At 52.2% G+C, this 20,345-nt stretch overlaps 14 protein-coding genes across 14 annotated transcripts; 6 read left to right on the top strand and 8 right to left on the bottom strand.

Moving 5' to 3' along the window:
* Nucleotides 1-1,437: 1,437 nt before the first annotated feature.
* Nucleotides 1,438-2,246, bottom strand: MGL_1460 (uncharacterized protein; the record flags this gene model as incomplete). Its single annotated transcript, XM_001731225.1, has 2 exons — nucleotides 1,438-2,108; nucleotides 2,171-2,246. The coding sequence occupies 2 exons, from the start codon at nucleotides 2,244-2,246 to the stop codon at nucleotides 1,438-1,440; spliced, it is 747 nt and encodes a 248-aa protein (XP_001731277.1).
* Nucleotides 2,247-3,211: 965 nt separating this feature from the next.
* On the bottom strand, nucleotides 3,212-4,884 carry MGL_1459 (uncharacterized protein; the record flags this gene model as incomplete). Its single annotated transcript, XM_001731224.1, has 5 exons — nucleotides 3,212-3,667; nucleotides 3,813-4,488; nucleotides 4,532-4,608; nucleotides 4,664-4,759; nucleotides 4,810-4,884. 5 exons carry the CDS (start codon nucleotides 4,882-4,884, stop codon nucleotides 3,212-3,214), a joined length of 1,380 nt encoding a protein of 459 aa, XP_001731276.1.
* Nucleotides 4,885-5,242: 358 nt separating this feature from the next.
* Nucleotides 5,243-5,533, bottom strand: MGL_1458 (uncharacterized protein; the record flags this gene model as incomplete). The annotated part of the gene is made up of 1 exon (XM_001731223.1): nucleotides 5,243-5,533. One exon carries the CDS (start codon nucleotides 5,531-5,533, stop codon nucleotides 5,243-5,245), a length of 291 nt encoding a protein of 96 aa, XP_001731275.1.
* Nucleotides 5,534-6,449: 916 nt separating this feature from the next.
* Nucleotides 6,450-7,433, top strand: MGL_1457 (uncharacterized protein; the record flags this gene model as incomplete). Its single annotated transcript, XM_001731222.1, has 1 exon — nucleotides 6,450-7,433. The coding sequence occupies one exon, from the start codon at nucleotides 6,450-6,452 to the stop codon at nucleotides 7,431-7,433; it is 984 nt and encodes a 327-aa protein (XP_001731274.1).
* A 60-nt stretch (nucleotides 7,434-7,493) lies between these two features.
* Nucleotides 7,494-7,654, top strand: MGL_1456 (uncharacterized protein; the record flags this gene model as incomplete). The annotated part of the gene is made up of 2 exons (XM_001731221.1): nucleotides 7,494-7,609; nucleotides 7,645-7,654. The coding sequence occupies 2 exons, from the start codon at nucleotides 7,494-7,496 to the stop codon at nucleotides 7,652-7,654; spliced, it is 126 nt and encodes a 41-aa protein (XP_001731273.1).
* A 67-nt stretch (nucleotides 7,655-7,721) lies between these two features.
* Nucleotides 7,722-8,238, bottom strand: MGL_1455 (uncharacterized protein; the record flags this gene model as incomplete). The annotated part of the gene is made up of 3 exons (XM_001731220.1): nucleotides 7,722-7,883; nucleotides 7,927-8,099; nucleotides 8,154-8,238. The coding sequence occupies 3 exons, from the start codon at nucleotides 8,236-8,238 to the stop codon at nucleotides 7,722-7,724; spliced, it is 420 nt and encodes a 139-aa protein (XP_001731272.1).
* A 246-nt stretch (nucleotides 8,239-8,484) lies between these two features.
* Nucleotides 8,485-10,425, top strand: MGL_1454 (uncharacterized protein; the record flags this gene model as incomplete). The annotated part of the gene is made up of 2 exons (XM_001731219.1): nucleotides 8,485-8,522; nucleotides 8,574-10,425. 2 exons carry the CDS (start codon nucleotides 8,485-8,487, stop codon nucleotides 10,423-10,425), a joined length of 1,890 nt encoding a protein of 629 aa, XP_001731271.1.
* A 424-nt stretch (nucleotides 10,426-10,849) lies between these two features.
* MGL_1453 (uncharacterized protein) lies at nucleotides 10,850-11,542 on the top strand (the record flags this gene model as incomplete). The annotated part of the gene is made up of 1 exon (XM_001731218.1): nucleotides 10,850-11,542. One exon carries the CDS (start codon nucleotides 10,850-10,852, stop codon nucleotides 11,540-11,542), a length of 693 nt encoding a protein of 230 aa, XP_001731270.1.
* Nucleotides 11,543-11,899: 357 nt separating this feature from the next.
* Nucleotides 11,900-12,543, bottom strand: MGL_1452 (uncharacterized protein; the record flags this gene model as incomplete). Its single annotated transcript, XM_001731217.1, has 5 exons — nucleotides 11,900-11,930; nucleotides 11,986-12,108; nucleotides 12,197-12,378; nucleotides 12,432-12,493; nucleotides 12,531-12,543. 5 exons carry the CDS (start codon nucleotides 12,541-12,543, stop codon nucleotides 11,900-11,902), a joined length of 411 nt encoding a protein of 136 aa, XP_001731269.1.
* A 403-nt stretch (nucleotides 12,544-12,946) lies between these two features.
* MGL_1451 (uncharacterized protein) lies at nucleotides 12,947-16,292 on the bottom strand (the record flags this gene model as incomplete). Its single annotated transcript, XM_001731216.1, has 3 exons — nucleotides 12,947-13,534; nucleotides 13,573-14,923; nucleotides 15,034-16,292. 3 exons carry the CDS (start codon nucleotides 16,290-16,292, stop codon nucleotides 12,947-12,949), a joined length of 3,198 nt encoding a protein of 1,065 aa, XP_001731268.1.
* A 397-nt stretch (nucleotides 16,293-16,689) lies between these two features.
* MGL_1450 (uncharacterized protein) lies at nucleotides 16,690-17,379 on the top strand (the record flags this gene model as incomplete). The annotated part of the gene is made up of 1 exon (XM_001731215.1): nucleotides 16,690-17,379. The coding sequence occupies one exon, from the start codon at nucleotides 16,690-16,692 to the stop codon at nucleotides 17,377-17,379; it is 690 nt and encodes a 229-aa protein (XP_001731267.1).
* A 169-nt stretch (nucleotides 17,380-17,548) lies between these two features.
* On the bottom strand, nucleotides 17,549-18,013 carry MGL_1449 (uncharacterized protein; the record flags this gene model as incomplete). Its single annotated transcript, XM_001731214.1, has 1 exon — nucleotides 17,549-18,013. One exon carries the CDS (start codon nucleotides 18,011-18,013, stop codon nucleotides 17,549-17,551), a length of 465 nt encoding a protein of 154 aa, XP_001731266.1.
* A 490-nt stretch (nucleotides 18,014-18,503) lies between these two features.
* MGL_1448 (uncharacterized protein) lies at nucleotides 18,504-19,463 on the top strand (the record flags this gene model as incomplete). The annotated part of the gene is made up of 1 exon (XM_001731213.1): nucleotides 18,504-19,463. One exon carries the CDS (start codon nucleotides 18,504-18,506, stop codon nucleotides 19,461-19,463), a length of 960 nt encoding a protein of 319 aa, XP_001731265.1.
* A 90-nt stretch (nucleotides 19,464-19,553) lies between these two features.
* On the bottom strand, nucleotides 19,554-20,063 carry MGL_1447 (uncharacterized protein; the record flags this gene model as incomplete). Its single annotated transcript, XM_001731212.1, has 1 exon — nucleotides 19,554-20,063. The coding sequence occupies one exon, from the start codon at nucleotides 20,061-20,063 to the stop codon at nucleotides 19,554-19,556; it is 510 nt and encodes a 169-aa protein (XP_001731264.1).
* Nucleotides 20,064-20,345: the final 282 nt, after the last annotated feature.

The following is a 20,345-nucleotide window of genomic DNA, read 5'->3' as shown; positions in this document are numbered from 1 at the left end:
TCTACCAGCTCTCGCGCTGAGGAAGATGCGACTTGAAGATAATTTTGTTTTCTGGATGATGATGAGGGCGACTCCGATGATTTGCCACTGCCCTTTGAATCCTCCTCCTGCCACATTCTGCTACTCGAATGAAATGCATGCCGCTTTGGTGCGTGCAACACGCCAGGGTGTAAACGCAGCTGTCTCACTATGAGACTTTTGTGCGTTATAGACCTGTTTGAAGCCATTATGCCAGGGATGCGAGCCACCCCTAGCACTTGGCATAGCGACATCCCAAGGCAATCAACGTCACAATAACCTCCAATGGAAAGAGAGAGTGCGTTTACTTTCCATCCCTTGTTCCTATCCCGCACGGTCACCTCCACTTCATACCAAAATATGCCGGGGATGAACAAAAATGGAGAGTGATGGCACTACAGATGTCGCCTGTGTCAAACGAGCTGTCCGTTGTCATCATCGCTGCTGACCTATCTGCGCGGAGGCAACCGGAGCACTCAAGAGCGGCTCTCATCCCACGCGCACCTAAGCACTAGATGACGGAGCAATCACTACTAAAGGTGCGTGTGGCTCGCTCGTACCTACCTCCAACAGAACTCAATACTCATAGCAGGAACGCGCTCGATTGGACAATGCGATCTTGGAGGTGCAAAGAAGTACGTGGACCTGACGCAACTCATCCCAAGACCTAGCAGCACCGCCTGACTCCATCCGCGCATCGTATGACGTCACAGAACTGACAGATACGCTGTCGCGATGCGTGCAACAGCACCGTGCGCTATTAACGGAGCTAGAGAAAGAGCTCGCATTTGAAAAGTGCTTGAACGCCAACTTCCAAGAACTATTAGCAGATGTACAAGCGGCACGAAGTGCGCTGAAAGAAAGTGCAAATGTACCAACATCAACACATACAGAAACCGAGCTCTTGCATGCGCTCGTCCGCATCACAGAGCAGGCATTTACGGATCCTGCACTGTGCATACAGCTTCGCGACGTACTCGAGGTATGTTTAATGAGGTCAGCGGAAGATGCGGCTCTAGCCTCGGCTTTACACTAACATATTTGCGCAGCTCTTCTTAAATGCACTTTGGGAAAGTCCCGAAGATCCGTATGTGAATGTGTGTGGAATCAATGCACATGTGCTGGATTTTTTGCAACAAGCTGGGCTTGTTGAGTCACATCCCGATACCCCAGATGCTTTAAGACTCGTTGCTTTTCACGAACCTATGCCAGACCCGAACGCATCACGTCCCACGTTGTATTAAAGCAACTGATGCTCATCCTCTGATGGTTCTTCGAACACACTTGCTCAATTTCACTCATTTCCTCAACCCGAACTATACCCAAACTTATCGTACATATACAGCGACAAGAAAAGAATCGTAATTGCATGGGAGAGCGAAAAGTAAGAATAGCGAACCAAGAACATAAATCGTTTTTCTACGCAGTGGCTTTGGTATTGGACAAAAGCAGCAATTGGCGCGTCCACATCTCAAAGTAGTCACGGAAGTAGAACAAGAGAGCTTGAGACAAGACTGCCTTGGTGATTTGAGCATTCATACCCTGGTACCAGCCGATAGGACCCTTCTGCTTGTAAATATGTGAGAGCACGTCGAAGGCCGTGCTGTGAGGTGTGCTCATCGTCTGCAGACGAGTCTTGCTGAGAATATAGGGGAATGTAACGACAGTTGCAAGCGACTTGGACAAGGCACCAATAACAAACGACTTGCCGGGTGTCATCTGGCCACCAGAAGCAGCAAGAATTACATTCTTCACACGCTCATACAAGCCATACGTGATGGCAGGGTTCACCGTCAGCACGAGACTTGGACGCAGGCCGCGCCAGAAACCTGTGATGCCGTCTTTGCGGAAAATATCCTTGATAAGGCCGATGAATGAATCATCACCCCCTTCATGTTGAGCAGGGCCAACCTGCTGACGTGTAGCAATCACGCCAACAGGCGTGGTAAAGAGTTGAGCAAGAGCCGCGGAGAGTGCACCCAGTACAAGTTCCGTCGCTGTACTAAGTACGGGTGTCGCTGACTTGGCACGAATCACGCGGGCAATGTACACGCTGCGAACGAGGGAATACCAGTAAAAGTAGGCAAATTCTGTCGAGCCGTAGTTAGCTTCCCAAAACTCAAACGGTGCTACTTTGTGCACCAGAACGTACGTTGAATGAACGTATTCGCCATGTTGGCAAGGAATCCACGGTACAAAGACCGAATGCCCTTGGTACGTGCAATCATCAGGAGTGTCTGAACGATACCGAGCTGCTTCTTGGCCTTGTCCGACGACGATTTTTCTTCTGCTTGGATCACAGTCTTGACGCTGCACGTACAGGAAAGAGTATTGTGTCAGTCAAAAGTCGAGTATCACAGCACAACTCGGTATACGTACGTATCAAGCGGGTATATCACCGCATTGGAAAAGACACCTGTGGCACAGGGGTGTCAGAGAACGAATTTGACGCCGAAGAAAGAAAGCCTGTACTACGTACCACCGAGGGCGCCAGCAAGCGCATTCTCAAACGGCGTTAGTGGTTGTTGATTCGCCATGGCACAATTGTGGGAAATACGTGGGTAGTACAATGCCTAAACACAAGTCGGGCAGTGAAATAAATACGCCGTGGTTCACTGGAGCCCGAGGGAAACCCAAAAGTAACCGGCAAATAGGTGTCACCAAAATAACGCTGCGTTGGTCCTGTGCCCTCCCACTCCGGATGGGTAAGCCTTGGATATCTGGGGCCGGGGGGCAGGCAATAATACATCTGGCCCTTTCTCTTCCAGACACGCGCGTATGCACGGACACTCCGGCCGAAAGACCAAGCATAGGACATCTGCACCGATGAAACCCGCGAGACTCGAGCATGGCCAATGCGCACGTATTTCCATCCTTCCCCAAGGCACTGACTAGTCAGAATAGACGAACCAATAAGCTGAATGGATAATACGTCCCCCTCGAATAAAACATCTACCTATCGTAACTCCGATGACCCGGAAAACACTGGGACGATCTATCTGCACGGCGATAGAAACACGCAATAAACCTAAGAAGAGAATGGGAAGAAAGTGATGTATAGACAAGCAGTCGATGCCATGAGCAAGCTCACGCAGACACTGAGTTAGATGTAAGTAGGACCGTCAACGAGAATCCAGCTCCTCCATCGACACAACATGCAGAGACGAAAATCTCATGGCGAGGATGCCATTGTCTAGTGGTCAATGATAGCCAGGTTGCCAGTCACAAGCTTGTTCTCCAGAACGGCACCATCAGGAATTTCAATCCGGTTGCCTTCATTGGCAACGATAATCACAGTGCCCTTAAGCACCACATTGCGGCCGAACGACACATCGCCCATGACTGTTAGGTGGTCAAGCTCCATCATTTTTGGAATGCTCTTGAAGCGCTTCTGGTAGTTCGCGACCTTCTTGAAGTTATCGCCCAGCTTAACTACAGGCGTTTGGTTGAACTGGCGCTGCGGGTTCATGACTAGCTTGCCGTGCTCAAGACCGTACAAGTCACTCGTAATAAGGAGCAGGTCCGAGCAGCTCTTGACAGGCAGGAAGCGCGAACGCGGCACATTCACACCCTTCGCGCCACGGAAATGCTTGATAGCCGCACCGACAGCCGTTTCAAGCTGGATGACTGGCTCACCGCTCTCAAGAGACTTATGGTTCGTGATGATTTCAAGCGTCCAGTTCATCGTTCTCAACGACACGCTTCACAGCCCGCAGGTTGAGCCACAGATTGTTCGTGTTGAAAATCTTGAACTTCTTGATCGATTTGAAGTCCTCCACATGTTCTGGCGGCACTTGCGCAATTTCGAGCAGACGGACGGTGCCCTCGTAGTCAATCAGCGTGCCACCTTTGACGTCTGCCTTCGTCTTGTCGGTCACCTCTGAAATGAACTCAGCCTGTGTCTCAATCATGTGCTGGTAGATGTTGAGGTCAACCACAGCTCCCAGGTTGTCAACGTTCGAGACAAACACATACTCCTTGCCCATGGCAAGAAGGCTGTCAAGCAGACCGGAGTTGTTCATGGCATCGAAGAGGTCACCGTGGCCTGGTGGGTACCACAGATTCTTGTTGGACGTCGCGCTGCGGGGGCAGGGAAGAAGACTGTCCCGGTTGATACGCGGGTAGCGCGATTGGTTGAACGTCATAATCTCCACGTTGTGGTTCGCGTACTTCTGAATGACACGCGCCGTATCGTCGTCCGTGTTGAACGAGTTCATCAGGATGAATGGTACGTTCACATTATACGTGCCATTCAAGTGCTCAATCTGACGCACGGACATATCGAGGAAAGTCATACCCTCACGTACTTCAATCACACTCTTTGGGCCCGTGCAGCCCATTGTCGTGCCAAGACCGCCATTAAGCTTCAGCACAGCCAGCTTGTCCAGGACGGATGGGTCCGTCGCTTGCGGCAACGACGCGTAAGACGTCACTTGTTCTGGTGCAGGAGGCTGGATCTTGTCCCAGTCACTGAGCGAAACAGGTGTGTGAGCATATGCATCGTTAAACGTACAGTCTTTCGCCCTTCGCTTTCTCAGCGAGGAAGCGATTGAAAAGGTGGTAGAAAGAAGCCATTTCTGCTTCAAATGCCTGTACGACGCGCGTGTCAGCACCTACTTCACAGATACCATACGCGGACACTTACATGCCTAGCAGCTGGATCTTCAATACCTTCGATCAGTGCATTCAGTTCATTCCGCATAGCCTTGCTCGCCACGGCTGAGGTAGCTGACTTGAAGTCCTGTGTGGCAGTGTCAGTACGCGCTGCGCGTCCAGACAAGTATCACGTACAATGTGTGATCCAACACGTTGACGAGCAGTGCGGAGCGACTTGTCATCCAGAGACGAGGAGAGCTTTTCGACCATGGTGCAAAGGGCAAAGAGGAAGCTACTACAGTCTGCAACTGCCGTTGATTTAGGGAAATGAACGTGCACTATGGAATGGATCCGCAGACGTTTGGAATCCAACACCAGAACGGCCGCCAACAGCTGCGTGCCTCAGCTGGTTGGCTCATCAGTGTGTTACATAATCTCAGGTCCGTGCCGCGTCATGATCGACCTGCCACAAGACAGCATCGCGGCTTGTATGCGCGCCTTAACGCGCGAATCCCACCCGCATCGGTTCATGCATCCACGTGCCAGAACCCGAGACATGCATACGTGACAAAGCAGGAGAAATGTGCCCTGCATTTCCATTCCTTCATACAATGGGTTTCAAATTTTACTAACGCTCCCAGCCTCCACGGAGTTCTTCCTGCACCTGCCGTGCGAGGCGCATTGCCTCGAGGTCTTCAATACTCCGAAGCTGATCCATTATGTCGCGTGTTTTACCAAAGTAGATCTCTTGCAGCTGGTTTCGGATTTTGTTCTCCATTTCCTCAATCAGGCGTCCGATATTCATAATGTGACTGTTTGCGTCCGTCACACTCTGTGTATCTTCGCCCTCGCGTGTGAGGTGTCCACTCATGTCGACGAGTCCCAGAGTTGTTGGTTCTTGTCGCTTCAGCGTCAGCATAATAGTACTTGATACTTTGTAATGGGCGGTCGTTGAGGGTGCCATTGCTGCGCCACCAGATCCTTGGCCTGTCACCTCAAAGACATGAATAGAGTCCCAAGAGCCACACGTCCTGTTGCGTCCGAGGCAAGCGGTCCTTCGAGGTCTTATTTCTTAGTCTGCTGTCATACCGTGACACTAAAATGCGTACCTTTTTTAAAGAGAACGACGCCTGCAAAGCTTCGCGGCAGAACGCTGGCATCCGCTTCAGCATCTAAGTCCCAAAGATATGTGCTAGTATACCCCGAGTCATAATATCTGTAGCTTGGTTAGAGAAGTCGACGGGCTAAGCTGACGCATGCGTCTACGTACAGCTTTCGGTATGTCTCGAAGGAGTCATTAGCTTGAAGCTCCAGCTCGCGAAGAGCTCCACGAGGTACTATCGGCTCACTTTCTGCGCCATCCGAACCAGGCCCCAAAGGCGGGTGGAATGAATTGCTATACCAGCTTCTCCAACTTGATCCATCTCGATTGTATTCACAGCAAACAAATTCCCGCCCCGCACCCTGCTTCGAGTCATCGATCTGCAGAGTCAGAGGCTGATCCACACTTGACGCCAAGTCGTCGGCCTCGTTCGGCAACGCCTTTTCAACAGCCCCCAAATTAGATGTAACTTGGCGCGGAGGCAATCTCCGCATTAGATCGAGTGCAAGTGACAATGCATCATCTTGAGAGTCAATCATGATGCAAGTGAGCCAAGCAAGCAGTAGTCGACGTGAATGCGTGGCCCATCCACTCGTTGAGCCAGGATGTGTGGAGACAGAATCGATACGCAAAACTGACACCTTGAGCGGCACGTGCACGAAACGCCACATACGCATGAGCCCAACGATGGTCGTTGATCTCTGTTGTTCGTTAAACCCGGAACTATTAGCCAATGAGTCGTGACGAGGGCACAGCAAAGGCCAAAAGAGTGCAAGTCGTGGGTGCGCCGCCACCAGTGCACGTAGGAATACGAGCGCCAGACACAGACTCAGAGCACGAGCATGAAGAGGCGCACGATGGTCACTTGATTGACGCCGAGTCAGGCGTGAACACTAATCCAACGGATGACGAGAACGAGAGTATGCGCGAGCTCATGAGTATGTTTCCAGACGACGAGACAGATCTGGATCTCACGCACCTGCGAATCAAGTCAACAAAGCCACTAAATCTCGGGCGCTTCCATAATACCCTGATCCGACTAGGACTGCGCCAAAACGAGATCCGTTCCATGCACGGTAAAGACCTGGGAGCTGTGCCGCATTTGAAGGAGTTGGATCTATATGACAATGCAATTGAGCAGATAAGTGGTCTAGAAAATAATTTGGAGCTCGAAGTGCTTGATCTTTCGTTCAACAATATCCGCCATGTCTCACGAATCGCGCACTTGCCAAAATGCCACACACTTTTCTTGGTGCAAAACAAAATCGCCCATATTCGACCTACGGACCTGCAGCCACCCATATCTTTGAGCCTGCGGAGTCTCGAGTTGGGAGGAAACCGCCTTAGGTCGCTGGAGAACTTGTCTCAGCTGACCAACTTGGAAGAGCTATGGGTAGGGAAAAACAAAATCACATCTCTGGATGGTATTGCGTCATTGAAGAAACTGAAGATTCTATCGATACAGTCAAATCGATTGACCAAGTTGGAAGGCCTAGACAGCCTTGAGGCGCTGGAAGAGCTGTATTTGTCTCACAATGGACTGACAAAACTCGAGAATCTCGAACACAATGTGCGTTTGACGACGCTGGATTTTGGTGCAAACCAAATTGAAGTTATTGAGAATGTCAAGCATCTCAAAAACCTGTCACAGTTTTGGGTACGTTTACATTTGATTATGCATGTGCTATTCGTTCCAGAGCATGATAGCTTACATTAGGCAAATGATAATCGCATTACCGACTTGAATCACTTGGACGAGCATCTAGGACCAAAGTTCATGCCAAGTCTTGACACCGTTTACCTAGAAGGCAATCCAGCGCAACGGTCAGAAGGAGCCAGCTATCGACGTAAAGTGCAGCTAGCTCTTCCACAGATTGCACAACTCGATGCCACGTACGTGTCTCTTTCTCTCGCACTTAACCTTTCAGAATAGTCTAACATGCAGGTTGGTCCGTCGATAGAGTTTGGTATCAAAATTGCGCTATAGTTGGACGGAATTCCATGTTTAATTGCGTGTAGGCTTCGATAGAAGCGCTCGGTCGACCAAGCGTGAGTAGTATGTAGCGTTCATACCGCCAGCAGGCATCTTGGGTGCACCGGGCTGACCAGGAAGTGGACGCTCAGTGCCCCCTTCTGAGGTAGAACCCAAGTACACATACGGTTTGAGCTGCAGTCGTCGTCAGATCATCAACACTTGCTAAATCACGTACCTGAGTGTCTGCAAGACCCGGCGGCACTACGTAGGACACCATACGCATTTCATCAAGTCTGTGAGTGCGCAAGTTCCATGTCCTAGGACGTCCCTGTTCATCAAATAACTGATTGCCTTTCGGATCGGACAGTGCGATACGCTTGCGCATCAGCACATTTGCAGCACGAGTGCCTGTCACAGAGTCAGCCAACATAATGCAAATTGAAATGACAACTTTCTACGTACCTTTGTAGAAATCCTTGTTGGCTTTTTTGGAGTTCAGCGGGAGGCGACTCGCCTTTGAAAGCGTCGTCTGTGTCGCACGAAACATGTACGTAGGTGGGGACTAGCGACAGCACTCCCTCCGTGTTACCCAAGACGTGGTGACTTGTATGTGCGAGAGCGTAGCACAACGTATTACATCATGTGACGTGTGTGGATGAGTCAGCAATAAAAGAGATGTCGCTGAGTAGGGAGAAAAAAAAAAGACTCCTCAAGGAGACCTGAGGCGCTTTGAAACTAAGTTGCACCGAACTATCACGCCCGGTTCAAGTGCGTGAGTAGAAGGGGGAAAAACATGCCACCTGTATCAGCATCGAAGGCGAAGCGTCAAGCGTACGTGTTAAATTTTCAGTTTTCAGTGAAAGAGTAGCTAACACAAAGCAGAGAAAAGGCGGCCAAGGCTGCAGCTAAGGGAGAGAAAGTTGGCTCGTCAAAAGACTCCGTGGCCACAAGCGAGTCAGGAGCGTCGGCATCGACGAAGGCCACGAGCGTAGATGAGAATGGGGGTCCTATCACCGACATGAAGAAGCTAGCCATTGCGACAGAGCGCAATGCTGCTGGTGTGATTGTGAGTGACAAACAGAGCCGTGATTTGCACATCGAAAGCTTCTCGATGTCGTTCCACGGCCGTCTGCTAATTGACAATGCGACGGTCGCATTGAACTACGGTCAGCGGTACGGTCTTTTGGGTGAGAATGGCTCTGGAAAGACGACGTTCCTCGAGGCCCTTGCGAACCGAGATGTGGAAATTCCCGAACACATCGACATTTATCTCGTGCGTGGTGAGGCGGATCCATCGGATGAGAACGCTCTCGACTACATCATCAAGTCAGCGCGTGAAAAGGTCGCACGTCTCGAAAAGGAGATTGAAGACATGTCTGTCGCAGACGAAGTTGATGACGTGGGACTTGAGCTGAAAATGGAAGAACTTGACGAGTTGGACCCCAACACGTTCGAGGCAAGGGCTGGAGCGATCTTGTATGGTCTTGGATTCTCACAGGCTATGATGAACAAGCCCACCCGCGACCTGTCGGGTGGTTGGCGTATGCGTGTGTCATTGGCTCGTGCCCTTTTCATCAAGCCACACATGTTACTGATGGATGAGCCTACGAACCACTTGGACTTGGAAGCCGTCGTATGGCTGGAGGCGTACCTGTCGACCTACAACCATATTCTCGTGCTTACATCGCACAGTGCAGACTTTATGGACAACGTTTGCACAAACATTATTGACCTGACGATCCAAAAGAAGTTCATAACGTATGGTGGTAACTACTCTACGTATGTGCGAACAAAGACGGAGAACGAAGTGAACCAGATGAAAGCATACTACAAGCAGCAGGAAGAAATTGCCCACATCAAGAAGTTCATTGCAAGTGCTGGTACTTATGCTAACCTGGTTAAGCAAGCCAAGTCGAAGCAGAAGATTATCGACAAGATGGAGGCCGCTGGTCTTGTGGAGCCAGTTGTACAGCCAAAGCAGCTTCGTTTCAACTTCGAGGACGTGCGCAAGCTGCCACCGCCGATTATTGCATTCAACGATGTTGGCTTCAGCTATAGCGGCAAGGAAGAAGACTTTTTGTACAAGGACCTGAGCTTCGGTATTGATATGGATAGCCGTGTGGCGATTGTTGGCCAGAACGGTACGGGTAAGTCGACGCTGCTCAACCTTATTACTGGTGTGCTGCAGCCCGTCGCCGGTAGTGTGCAGCGTCACTCAGGTCTGAAGCTCGGCAAGTACTCGCAGCACTCGGCAGACCAGCTGCCATACGACAAGAGTCCGCTTGAGTACATTGAGTCCAAGTATAAGGAGAAGTTCCCTGATAAAGACGTGCAGTTCTGGCGTGCTCAGCTGGGTCGCTTTGGTCTCTCTGGTCAGCACCAGACTTCGCCGATCCGGACGTTGTCTGATGGCTTGCGCAACCGTGTGGTGTTCTCGCAGCTCGCGATGGAGAACCCGCACATCTTGCTGCTAGATGAGCCGACAAATCATCTTGACATGGGTTCGATTGACGCACTTGCTAATGCCATTAAGGAGTTTGAGGGTGGTGTCGTGATTGTCTCACACGACTTCCGTCTCATCTCTCAGGTGGCTGATGAGCTGTGGGAGGTGAAGGATCGCAAGATCGTTAACTTGACGAAGCAGGACATCAGTATCCAGGACTACAAGAAGATTCTGATGAAACAAAGTGCGGACGCTATTGAACGTGCCAAGATTACGGCCAAGACGTCCTAATGATGCATTTTATTCGTGTAGGGTGACTGAAACGAAAATGAAGAGATTGGATAGACCAGATGTTCATGCGATCTGTGTGTGTAGTAGCGTATGGGCAAGATCATTTGGGTATAGCGCTCCGACGAGCATCGTCTCACGCAATGATGACATCGTCGTGATTCGGATTGAGAAAAGCAATGACAATTTAATCCAACGTCAGCACGTGGGCTTATGCAAGACATGCAGAAGAGACGCTCTGTGGCTGGCCACAAACGGGACTGGAAGAAACCGTCTTCCTCGATTGGCTAGCTGCGTAGGACTAAGTTCACGCCCACCGCCGACTTTCTCCCCTCTGAACGACGCGTCGTGGACAAGAGACAGGCGAATTCGTGAACGCGTGCGTGTGCGTGTGTTATATTGTGAACGACATTGCAGTCCTAAAACGATGGCGAGCACAGACAATGGTGTCCTTTCCTCTGCACCGACAGCAGGCATGCCTTCTTCTCAGGGAGAGGATGTGGGTGTAAGCGATGTGACTTCGCTCAAAGGCACCGAAACAGCTACAGCACCGAATATGGTGCCTGGATTTGGGATTGGCTCAGCAACAAGTGAAAGTCCCGACGCAAGCAAGTCGAATCCAGACACAAGTGGACGCTCGTGGCCTCCATCGTTACCGCCATTGCCACCGCACTTGATGGGGGCTGACCTGCCAATAGCAAATATATCGCGCATTATGAAGCGCGCGTTGCCGGACAATGGTAAGATCGCAAAGAACGCAAAGGAGTGCATGCAAGAGTGTGTAAGTGAGCTAATTAGCTTTGTGACGTCGGAAGCTAGTGATCGATGTGGAAGTGAGAAGCGCAAGACCATTAACGGTGATGATATTTTATATTCGCTTCGCGTGTTAGGTTTTGACAATTATGAGCAAGTGCTGAAAGTGTACTTGAGCCGCTACCGACAGGCTCAAGAGGAGAACCCACGCCAGCGCCGTCGGCGGGCGATGAAAAGGCGCTCTTCGCCGGCATCACTGCACGAGTCACTCGTAGGCGAAGGTGAATTTCCCGCGCCGCATGATGAAGATGCGCAGGAAGACGACGATGAAGATGCCGTGAGTGAAGATGCTGGTGAGGATGAATAGACCAGGCATGGGCGCATAGATGGCACCGCTGCATTGTACCTATAGACCAACGAAAGCCACCAACCCATACCGACATGGTTGCAACAGATTCCTTCTATCCCGGCTTCACTCAACCTCTGTTCTTGCATTTGTCTGTGCACCCAACTGCTCTTCACCTTTCACATCTTTGCACAAATACGCCCAGAGCGTGCACGTAAAAAGCACTTGGACTGCATATCGACTGTGCGCTTGAGTAACGCATGATATATACAAGCGAATCATCCACTCATCCATGCCTACGGGACTCGTATTATTCTTCTGGGAAGTTAGTACGTGAGTTTGCGTATGTTTTTTCTGTGCTGTGCGTAGACGCATGCACTACATACCAGCGACGAGTGCCATGATCATGCTGTCAAGATGCATCAGTTATGCGCTCATGCTGAGTTTTGTTTATGTATACGTACCGGTACAAGTAGAAGAAGAAAGTCAGGAGATAAAACCCTAATTTGAGGAAGCTTTCTTTTTTGTGGGTCATCAGGGTACGGAAGATCTCAGTTGCATCCAGCAGATATGTCTTGTTCATGAATCTGCGTGAGTCAGTATCAAAGAACTTGGAGTGTACAAGCGCGCGAATGAAGGCTCACTCGCCCGCTTGCTGACATTAATGATACATACTTGTGTACATTGTATGCTAACAGAGGCAAATTGATAGCCAGCGCAATCCATTGCCCATTGAGAAGAAACAACACCGTCAAGAATCCGTGTGCACACATTTCGGGGAGCGTGAACTGATTGAGCTTTGTGCAAAGATCAATGGGATTGATATAGTCAGACTCGAGATCCGAGTACATGATGACCTAGATGTAAGAGATACGCGCACTTTTGCACAAACGGTCGTTCTGCCACATACATAAAACACCATCACGAACAACAGCACGGCCGTTAGTAAGATAGAAAATAGGAAGAGCCAGCCTGCTACGTCAGAACTTTTTACACAGGGACAACGTACCTTCTCCATTCATTATGACCTAGGTACAAGAGGGAATTGTCTGTCCTTGTGGGAATGGTTCGTCGTCCGTCCCTTGTTCACAAAAGAGCGGTGGTGCGTTCGTTTGATTAGGAAACTACAAAAAAATAATCAAAAAAAACAACACTATATTTCCGTCACAACACACGCACTAATTTTCTCCTGTCGGAGAGGGAGAATTTTCCTCGCGACCTTTTTGACTCCCGAATCAACTCCACTTCACCCATCCCCTCCCCACTATATTACATAATAATTCGCGCAATGTTAAACCATGGGTAGTGCAACTCCTGTCGAAGTGCAGGAGAATTCTCCATAGGCCGTGATCTCTCTCTCTTTGTCTCCCTCGGTTCACTATGAGATCCGCGTGCGCTTCCGTTTCTTCTGAGCAATTTCCATCACTAAAGAGAGTGTATGTGTGTGAGTAGGATTTCAGACAACGTACATGAAAGTCGTTCCGGAAGCCATTCGCCATTGTTGATGATGAGCACTTTCATGAGCTCATGATACAAGAGTCCAGGTAATAGTTTTGGCGTGATGAGAAAATACTGTCCTGCCTGTGGTTGGCAAGTCATAGCAACCATTTGATCATGCACGGCGCGCTCCGCGCGTGGGTCCATTCCCTGATTGATCTCATCGACAAGCGAGAACGGTGTGCGAGACAATTCGGTCAGACTTAGTAGATATAGAATCGTAGACAACGAGCGCTCGCCGCCCGATTGTCGCTGGTTCGTCAACAATTGAAGCCGTTCTGTATCGCGGAACTTGACCAAGATATCAATGCCCCATTTCTCGTAGTTATCATCGCGCGCCAAGTGCACTTCGCCCGCACATCCCAGGCGTGCGAAGGCTGCTGAGAAACGTTCATTGACAGCGCGGATCAATGCCTCAAGCTCAGGAAGCCACATGCCTTCCACTTGCTCAATAAGAGCTACGAGACGATTTTGCTCGCTTCGTGCCTGCTCAATAGTCCGCTTTAGCTCGGCCATCTGCGTTGGTCAGAGACGGCTGTGCCCGCTAAACGTACCTTGTCTTTGCGTGCGCGGAACGTCTCCATCACACCAGGACCCACACCCCATGGCACGTCCAGCTGCGCCCTGGCGCGGTCGAGAAGCGTATGGAGATGCTCAACAGATTCGTGCCTGCCGTCTTCAAGCGAAGTCTGGACTAGCGACTGGACGTCAGGACCAGCCTCTTGGAGCTTCTGTTCCGCACATCGCTTCAGCTCAAGCGTCCGTGTCTTGATTGTCGTGAATTCAGCCACTGCGGCCCGAACAGCCTGCTCACTTTCCTCGATACGAGTCTGCTGTTCACGAAGCGATGCACGACAGGTTTGGACGTCGGTACATGCATGCAGTGAAGCTAACAGAGTCTCGTCGCTCGCGGCATTGGAGCGTACGATTGCTTCAAAACACCGGAACGAGCGTTCAGCGAGCTTCGAAAGCTCGACTGCATATTTCTGTCGAGTTGCATGGATCTCGCGCCGCTGAACGGCGAGTGACGGCTGTGCTTCTTCGTGCGCAAGTCGATCGCGCTGGGACTGCAGCTTCAGTTCTAGGCGCTGCGACTCCTTGTGGGCATCAGCTACTAGCTGATATGCACTAGCAGCCTCTGAACGCTGCTGCGACAGGGAGTCGACACGGGCTGCATGCTGCTCACGCATTGATTTGGCGTGTTGTATGGACGCTTGACAGGCAGTATGCTGCTCCTCCAGGTGACGGAGTACAGCAGCAGCATTTTGTCGTTCCTGCTGATCGCTGGTATGTGCGAAGCTGCGCAGTGGCTTCAGCACACGAGACATGGTCTGGGGCAACCGGCGGCCATAGCTCGACGTGGTCGTTGTGAAGATGGTATCGGCGACAATGTAGCGGCGAACGGCCTGTCGAGACTCCATGTCCTGTGGTCGCACGCGGCCACGGAGATCCAACGGAATCGCATGCAAGCTTGCGGCACTGCAAAGGTATTTGAGCACCTCTTCAGGTGCATCAATGCAATCGAGTGCATATGCATCGAAACCCAAGCTAAGAAGATCGGCTTTGGGAATCGGAGGCGTATATGAAGCAAGGGAACGAGCTGCTTCCAATTCGACAACATTCAAGCGCCATTTGCGCTTGTCAATGAGCTCATGCGTAAAAAGATCGTAGTCCGCGCGCGTCTGGCACACGAAAGTGCGCTGGATCGGCCAACTTAGACATGTCTCAATGGCACGAGCTGCTTCCGGCCGGTTGATGTGCACGGCTATCAGGACTGGTTCATACACGGTGCGTTCAAACATGTCTTGGTGATGCTGTAGCCACTGCACAGCCTCAAATGTATCGCGATCCGCTCGTGCTAGGAGCTGTAGCCGCTGGTGCCGTTCCGTATGCAGCCTTTCAAGCCTGAAAATGTGTTAGTATGCATAAGACGAGATGAAAAGGGAGAGGGCAAGGAGGCGGAGGAAAAGAAAAAAACCAAGTCGGATTGAGGCGCTCATAAACTCGATACGTACGAAACACGTGCCTCGGCCATTTGCGACGCTAGTCGCTGCTGCTGGGTATACAAATCTGCGCTTTGTGAGTCCATATCACGTAGGTCCTCCGAAGCCATTCGGTGCTCCGCTTTGACGGCACGAAGCCGCTGCTCGTACGGAGCTAGGGGTTCTGGTGTTGCTCTTGCCTCGATAGCGCGTTCCAAGTCAGCGATGCGGCTGCGCATCTGTTGCATGAGCTCGCGTCTCTCGGCCGCCTGAGCCTCCAGACGCTTTTCTTGCTCGCTCAAAGCGGCCATCTCGGCGTCAAGCCGCTCACGAGCCGTTGAGTAACGGCGCAGGGCGGAACTAGCATCATCAGCCTCGCGACGATGCGAGGAGGAAACGAGCTCCATTTTGTCGAGCTTCTCCTGCGCGCGTTCCAGCTCCTGCTCCAAAGGCTCAATAGACTGGAAGATCCGTTCAAGCGCCCGCTTCGCTTCTTCCCGTTTCGCATGTGCAGCGTGGTAGCGAGACTTTGAGTCATGAAATTCTGCGAATGCAATGCGCACCTCCAAAGCACAAACACGTTTCTCTAGCGCGATGCGCTCTTCATAGCGGCGAACGTCGCGTTCGAGCACAGTGTTCCGTTCTTCCAAGTAGTCGTGTTCACGCTGCTCTTGTTCAAGCCGAGATTGTAGTTCCGACTTTTGGCGGCCACATTCTATGAGCTGCATGTGCCAATCAGACAGCTGTGCATGCCCTGCTGCATGCTCGGTATCTTGCAAAAGACGCTGTGGCGTCATAGCCGCAAAGTCTGCGACACGATCTTGTGGGAGAAATGCACATAAATTGCCTACTTCGATGTTGAACTGCGATACTGCTTGGTGTACTTCGCGCGCAGAAGCAGCAACTCCATCTAGGATCCAGTCACTTGTATTCGACTCGCGGAAGAGAATGCGCTTGATCGTCACGTTTCGCTGTGGTGGCGGATATCCTTGAAGTTCAATCTCCACCCAACCTTGTGTGTGCCCGAGCTTGACATACGAGGCGACATCCTTGGCGCGTCCAAGCACGCTGGGTTTCCACCCGAGTCCTAATGCAATCGCACATACGACGGTGCTTTTGCCTGTGCCATTGGGCCCAATGATCATGTTCAGGTATGGCCCTGGGCGGAACTCGACGGCATCGTACGTGACAAAGTGCTCACAAGCCACACGGACTATGGAGCCTGGCCGGAAGCCATGCTCGTTTCGCGGCGCACGCGCACCTAGCGCATGGCTCGTGCATTGCGAGCTCATCGCCACACACGCGCGGCGTTGAGGGCCCAAAAGACGCGCGTGACGCCTGGAAATCGATACACGACCAACCAACTGGAGACGCACTCAGTGGAGAGATGTCGTCAATTTAGCCACACATAGGTCATTCACGGCAAGGCATCTAGTCCACGCCCGAGTGCACGTAGTGGAGGCGGTGTGTCTCGTCGACCCGTTGTCAGCACCTGCTGCTTCATGCCAGGTTCGTTACTGCACGTGACTCGGACGCCTGCCCCTCCGTCACCCCGCACCTTTTCAGTTGATGGCACACGCGCGCTTGGGGGTCGATGGTGAGACTGGGACACAGCGTGGTATCGCATCGTATGAAACGATACCATCTCCCCAAGTCACATCCCCAGCGGTTTTGTCATGGCTGAAGGAAATGCAAGCGTACGAGCGCGCACCAAAGGCGTGGGATGTGTTTGCTCGGTACTTTGAGCAGATGCCACTGGATCTCTTGCGCCTGGTTGGCGAGCAACTGACGCCTGTGCAGCGAGGGAAACTCTCCCGCGTGCGTGAGAGACGAAGATGCTTTGCCAAGAGCACAGCTCCTCGCAAACTTTCTGCTGAGGTGCAAAGGCTCGCACAACCGCAGCTGTGGCACAACCTTGTAGCCCGAGCCGAAGGAGAGCAGGACGAGGAAGACGGTGATACAATGGAAGTGGAGCGAGAATGCGAGAGTGACGATCATGATCGAGGTGACTCCATTCGTGAAGGCAATGATCATATGGTTGATGCTAACAAGGGCCAGACTAAGAACGACATGCAAGGCCAAGAACGCAATGCGAAAAAAGAACAAGACGGCGACATGAACACAGCTAAACGGACGACTGAACCCATGGATTTCCTACATACAGGCGGCCCCTTGGGCGCATTGCACGCCAAGTACTTGGCAGCCATGGAGCAAGACGTACCACCGATTGATGCAGCCACACCACGCGAGCTTGTTGAGTCGTTCCAAGACGTCATTCTTGCGCAATTTGTGATGGGTCGTGTACGTACAAGTCGCAGCACGAGCGCTAACCTGACGACAGCTAGACGATGCATTGTCTCTGTATGCATGCGATTTTGAGGAAACATGGGATGATTCCGAGGCACGACGGCAAGATGCTTTGGAAGATGCATGGTTCGATGAGGATGATGACGACAGCCAGGTCGGCGGCGATAATACTGATGACGAGAATCCCAGCATCAAGTGAACATAGCACATGCACACACACACACAAACGAAGCTGGGTATCTCAGGCGCGATAGCGCTTCACAATGTTTGCCTCGTAAGGATGCACGTCGTTGGGAAAGATCTTCAGACGCTCAAGCCGACGCTCACGCAGCTTGTTTTTGGGGAGCATGCCCGAAACGGCGCGCCGAAGAATTTGTTCAGGTTTGGTCTGCATCATGGTTTTGAAGGGGATCTCCTTGAGACCACCAGGGTACATAGTGTGATGACGGTACAGCTTTTTTTCAGCCTTTTGCCCCGTCACAGTGATGTGCTCGGCATTCGTCACGACCACATAGTCACCCACATCTCGTGACTGGTCATACACAGGCTTGTGCTTGCCCATGAGTGTCACGGCAATCGAGCGCGCAAGACCACCTAGCACACGTTCTCGTGCATCCACATGGTGCCAAAGCCGAGAAAAGGCGAGGGATGTCTGTAGAAGAGGTGTAAGTAAGTATGCAGAACTGGCATCTATATGTACGCACATTTCCGACACGTTGAGACATTCCACAAATACAGACACACACAGATCAATGCCACGCCAGTGCCGCGGCTTTTCTGACTATGTGCGAGGAGAAAGTGTCGAAGCCACACACAAAAGCCACTACACGCACTCCGACGACCGATCTCAGCGCCAGGCCCAGTCTAGCCGGTTTCCAGCACTTGTTGCGAACAAGAAGTTGGTACTCCTGGTAGGCACCTGTCACTTTATATCTACCAGGCCGCTACGACATTTGGTCTTTCGGCCGAGCAGCGGCGTATGCGTGTGTGTGTATGTAAGTGGTGCGCGTGCGCGTACCTCTAAGGCGGAGGGGGACAGGGGAGGGGAGGGGAGAGAGAGAAGCGCGCGTGTCTGGCCAGCTGAGGCGAACGAGCGAGTGAGTCTCGCACCAAGGCAGTGGCGCGGCCAGGACGGACAGACGCCAACGTAGCATCCACTCCACGTTTCGACGACACAGCGACTCCAACCAACGAAGATGTCGTTTGATATGGACGCAAACCACCAGACTACGGATCCTACATCGGACTTTTTGCAGCGGGAGAAGGAAGCAGCAGGCACTCTGCTGGGCGGTGATGAAGCCCTGTTTGGGACAGATGCTGCTGCCGCACAAGCATCAGGTGTGCAAGGTACCGACGACTTTGAGCGACGTGCGCAAGAGTTTCCAGCGATAGATGACGACGCTCCATTCACAGATGTCATGTCCAACAGGGAGAGCGCATCAGTCGCGCCACGGAGAGAGAAGCAGCCTGCATCGGAAGAGGACAGGTTCCGTGCATCATACCCGGAGCTCGATGTGGGTCACGACGATTTCCATGACGACGCACAACAAGCATGGGAATCATCAGCACCACGGCGCATGGAGAGTGATTTCATGGAAGGACTTGGATCAGCCACAGAGCCAGCGCGCGAGCCAGCGTCGGAAGCCGTGCCAGAGCGTGAGTCGGAGCTTGAGCAAGACATGCAAACGCCGACGCACCAAGAAGCTAAATCGCTCTTCGAGCCAGAGCGCGCGTCTGGCCCAACGCCTTTTGCCTACGAAGACATTGACGAGGAGACTGAGGCTCTGCGCACTTGGCGCGAGCAGCAAGCCGATGATATCGCACGTCGTGAGGCACAGGCGGAGCGGCACCGAGCTGAGGCCGTATCGAAGGCCGAGCAGGACATTGACCAATTCTATGCGAACTACAATGCGCAGAAAGAAAAGAATATCAAGAAGAACAAGGAGGCAGAGGCACGCTTCCTCGAGCAAAAGCAGATGGAGCTTGCAGAGGGCACGACGTGGACGCGGATCACCAAGCTGCTGGACTTGCACAACAGCCAGTCAAAAACGATCGCAAAGGGCGGGCCTGGCTCGAGTGACCTAACGCGCATGAAGGAACTGTACTTGCGCTTGCGCCGTGAAGGCGATAAGGCGCCAGGTGCCGCTGGATACTAGGGTTTGTGTGTGTGTGTGTGTGCCTGTGTGTTATATAGTGTAGGAGACAAATGTGTGTAGCATGCCATCAGCACGTCAAAATATCGCGTTCTATGGCGGAGAAGGAGGCGCTGGTGGCGGTGCTGGCGGCGGTGGCGTTGGAGCTTGACCGGAAGGACCCAACGGCGCCGACGGCGTGGATGCGACAAGATGCGGCACAGTCCCCGAGGCATCGTCAAGCGTAGACGCCGGCGACTGCACATCTTTTCGCACATTCGCAAGCGCATTGGCAGTCGAATTGGAATTGGACGCCGGTCGACGGCCCGATGCGAGCATCTTGTACTCCTCGGGCGATGGGACGTGCCGACTTAGCAGATCTAGCAGCTCGGCGAATGAGCCATGAAAGTCAGGTGGCACACGCTTACGGAGCATGACGATCCAATGCTTCTTGATCACATACATCGGCCACTGCCAGTCAGGTGTCACGAGCTGATCAAAGTCGATATCCGCAGCACTGGGCTTGCCTTGCGCGCGAATCCGCTGCAGCAGGATGTGGTCGTCATGTGGTGCATACCACCGAGCATTCTGATCGTCGGAGCTGCGCCGCTCAGCGCTGAGCATACCCCGCCACTTGCGGCTCAGGACACTAATGCGCCGCGGCGATGGGCCGAGCCGTTCGTGAATAAGCGTCCATGGCAGGTTGGGCCCGTCGGGCGAGCACCCCGACCTGTTGACAGCACGAAAGAACAGCCTGCCTTAACGCCTCTTCCTCTTCAGGACGGAATGCACCTTGAGGCACGGGTCCCGCCTGCCGACTCTGCATCTGCTCACGCCAAAAGTGCTTGCATACGTTGCCAGAGCGACCAAGACGCTCGCCAATTTTTTCCCAGCGATGACCCAGCT

Source organism: Malassezia globosa (genome assembly GCF_000181695.2).
Source record: "Malassezia globosa CBS 7966 chromosome Unknown mgl_sf_3.1, whole genome shotgun sequence".
In the NCBI taxonomy this organism is placed as follows: Eukaryota; Fungi; Basidiomycota; class Malasseziomycetes; order Malasseziales; family Malasseziaceae; genus Malassezia; species Malassezia globosa.
The sequence above is the reverse complement of the archived record's forward strand: the minus strand, read 5'-3'. Positions and strand labels throughout refer to the sequence as shown.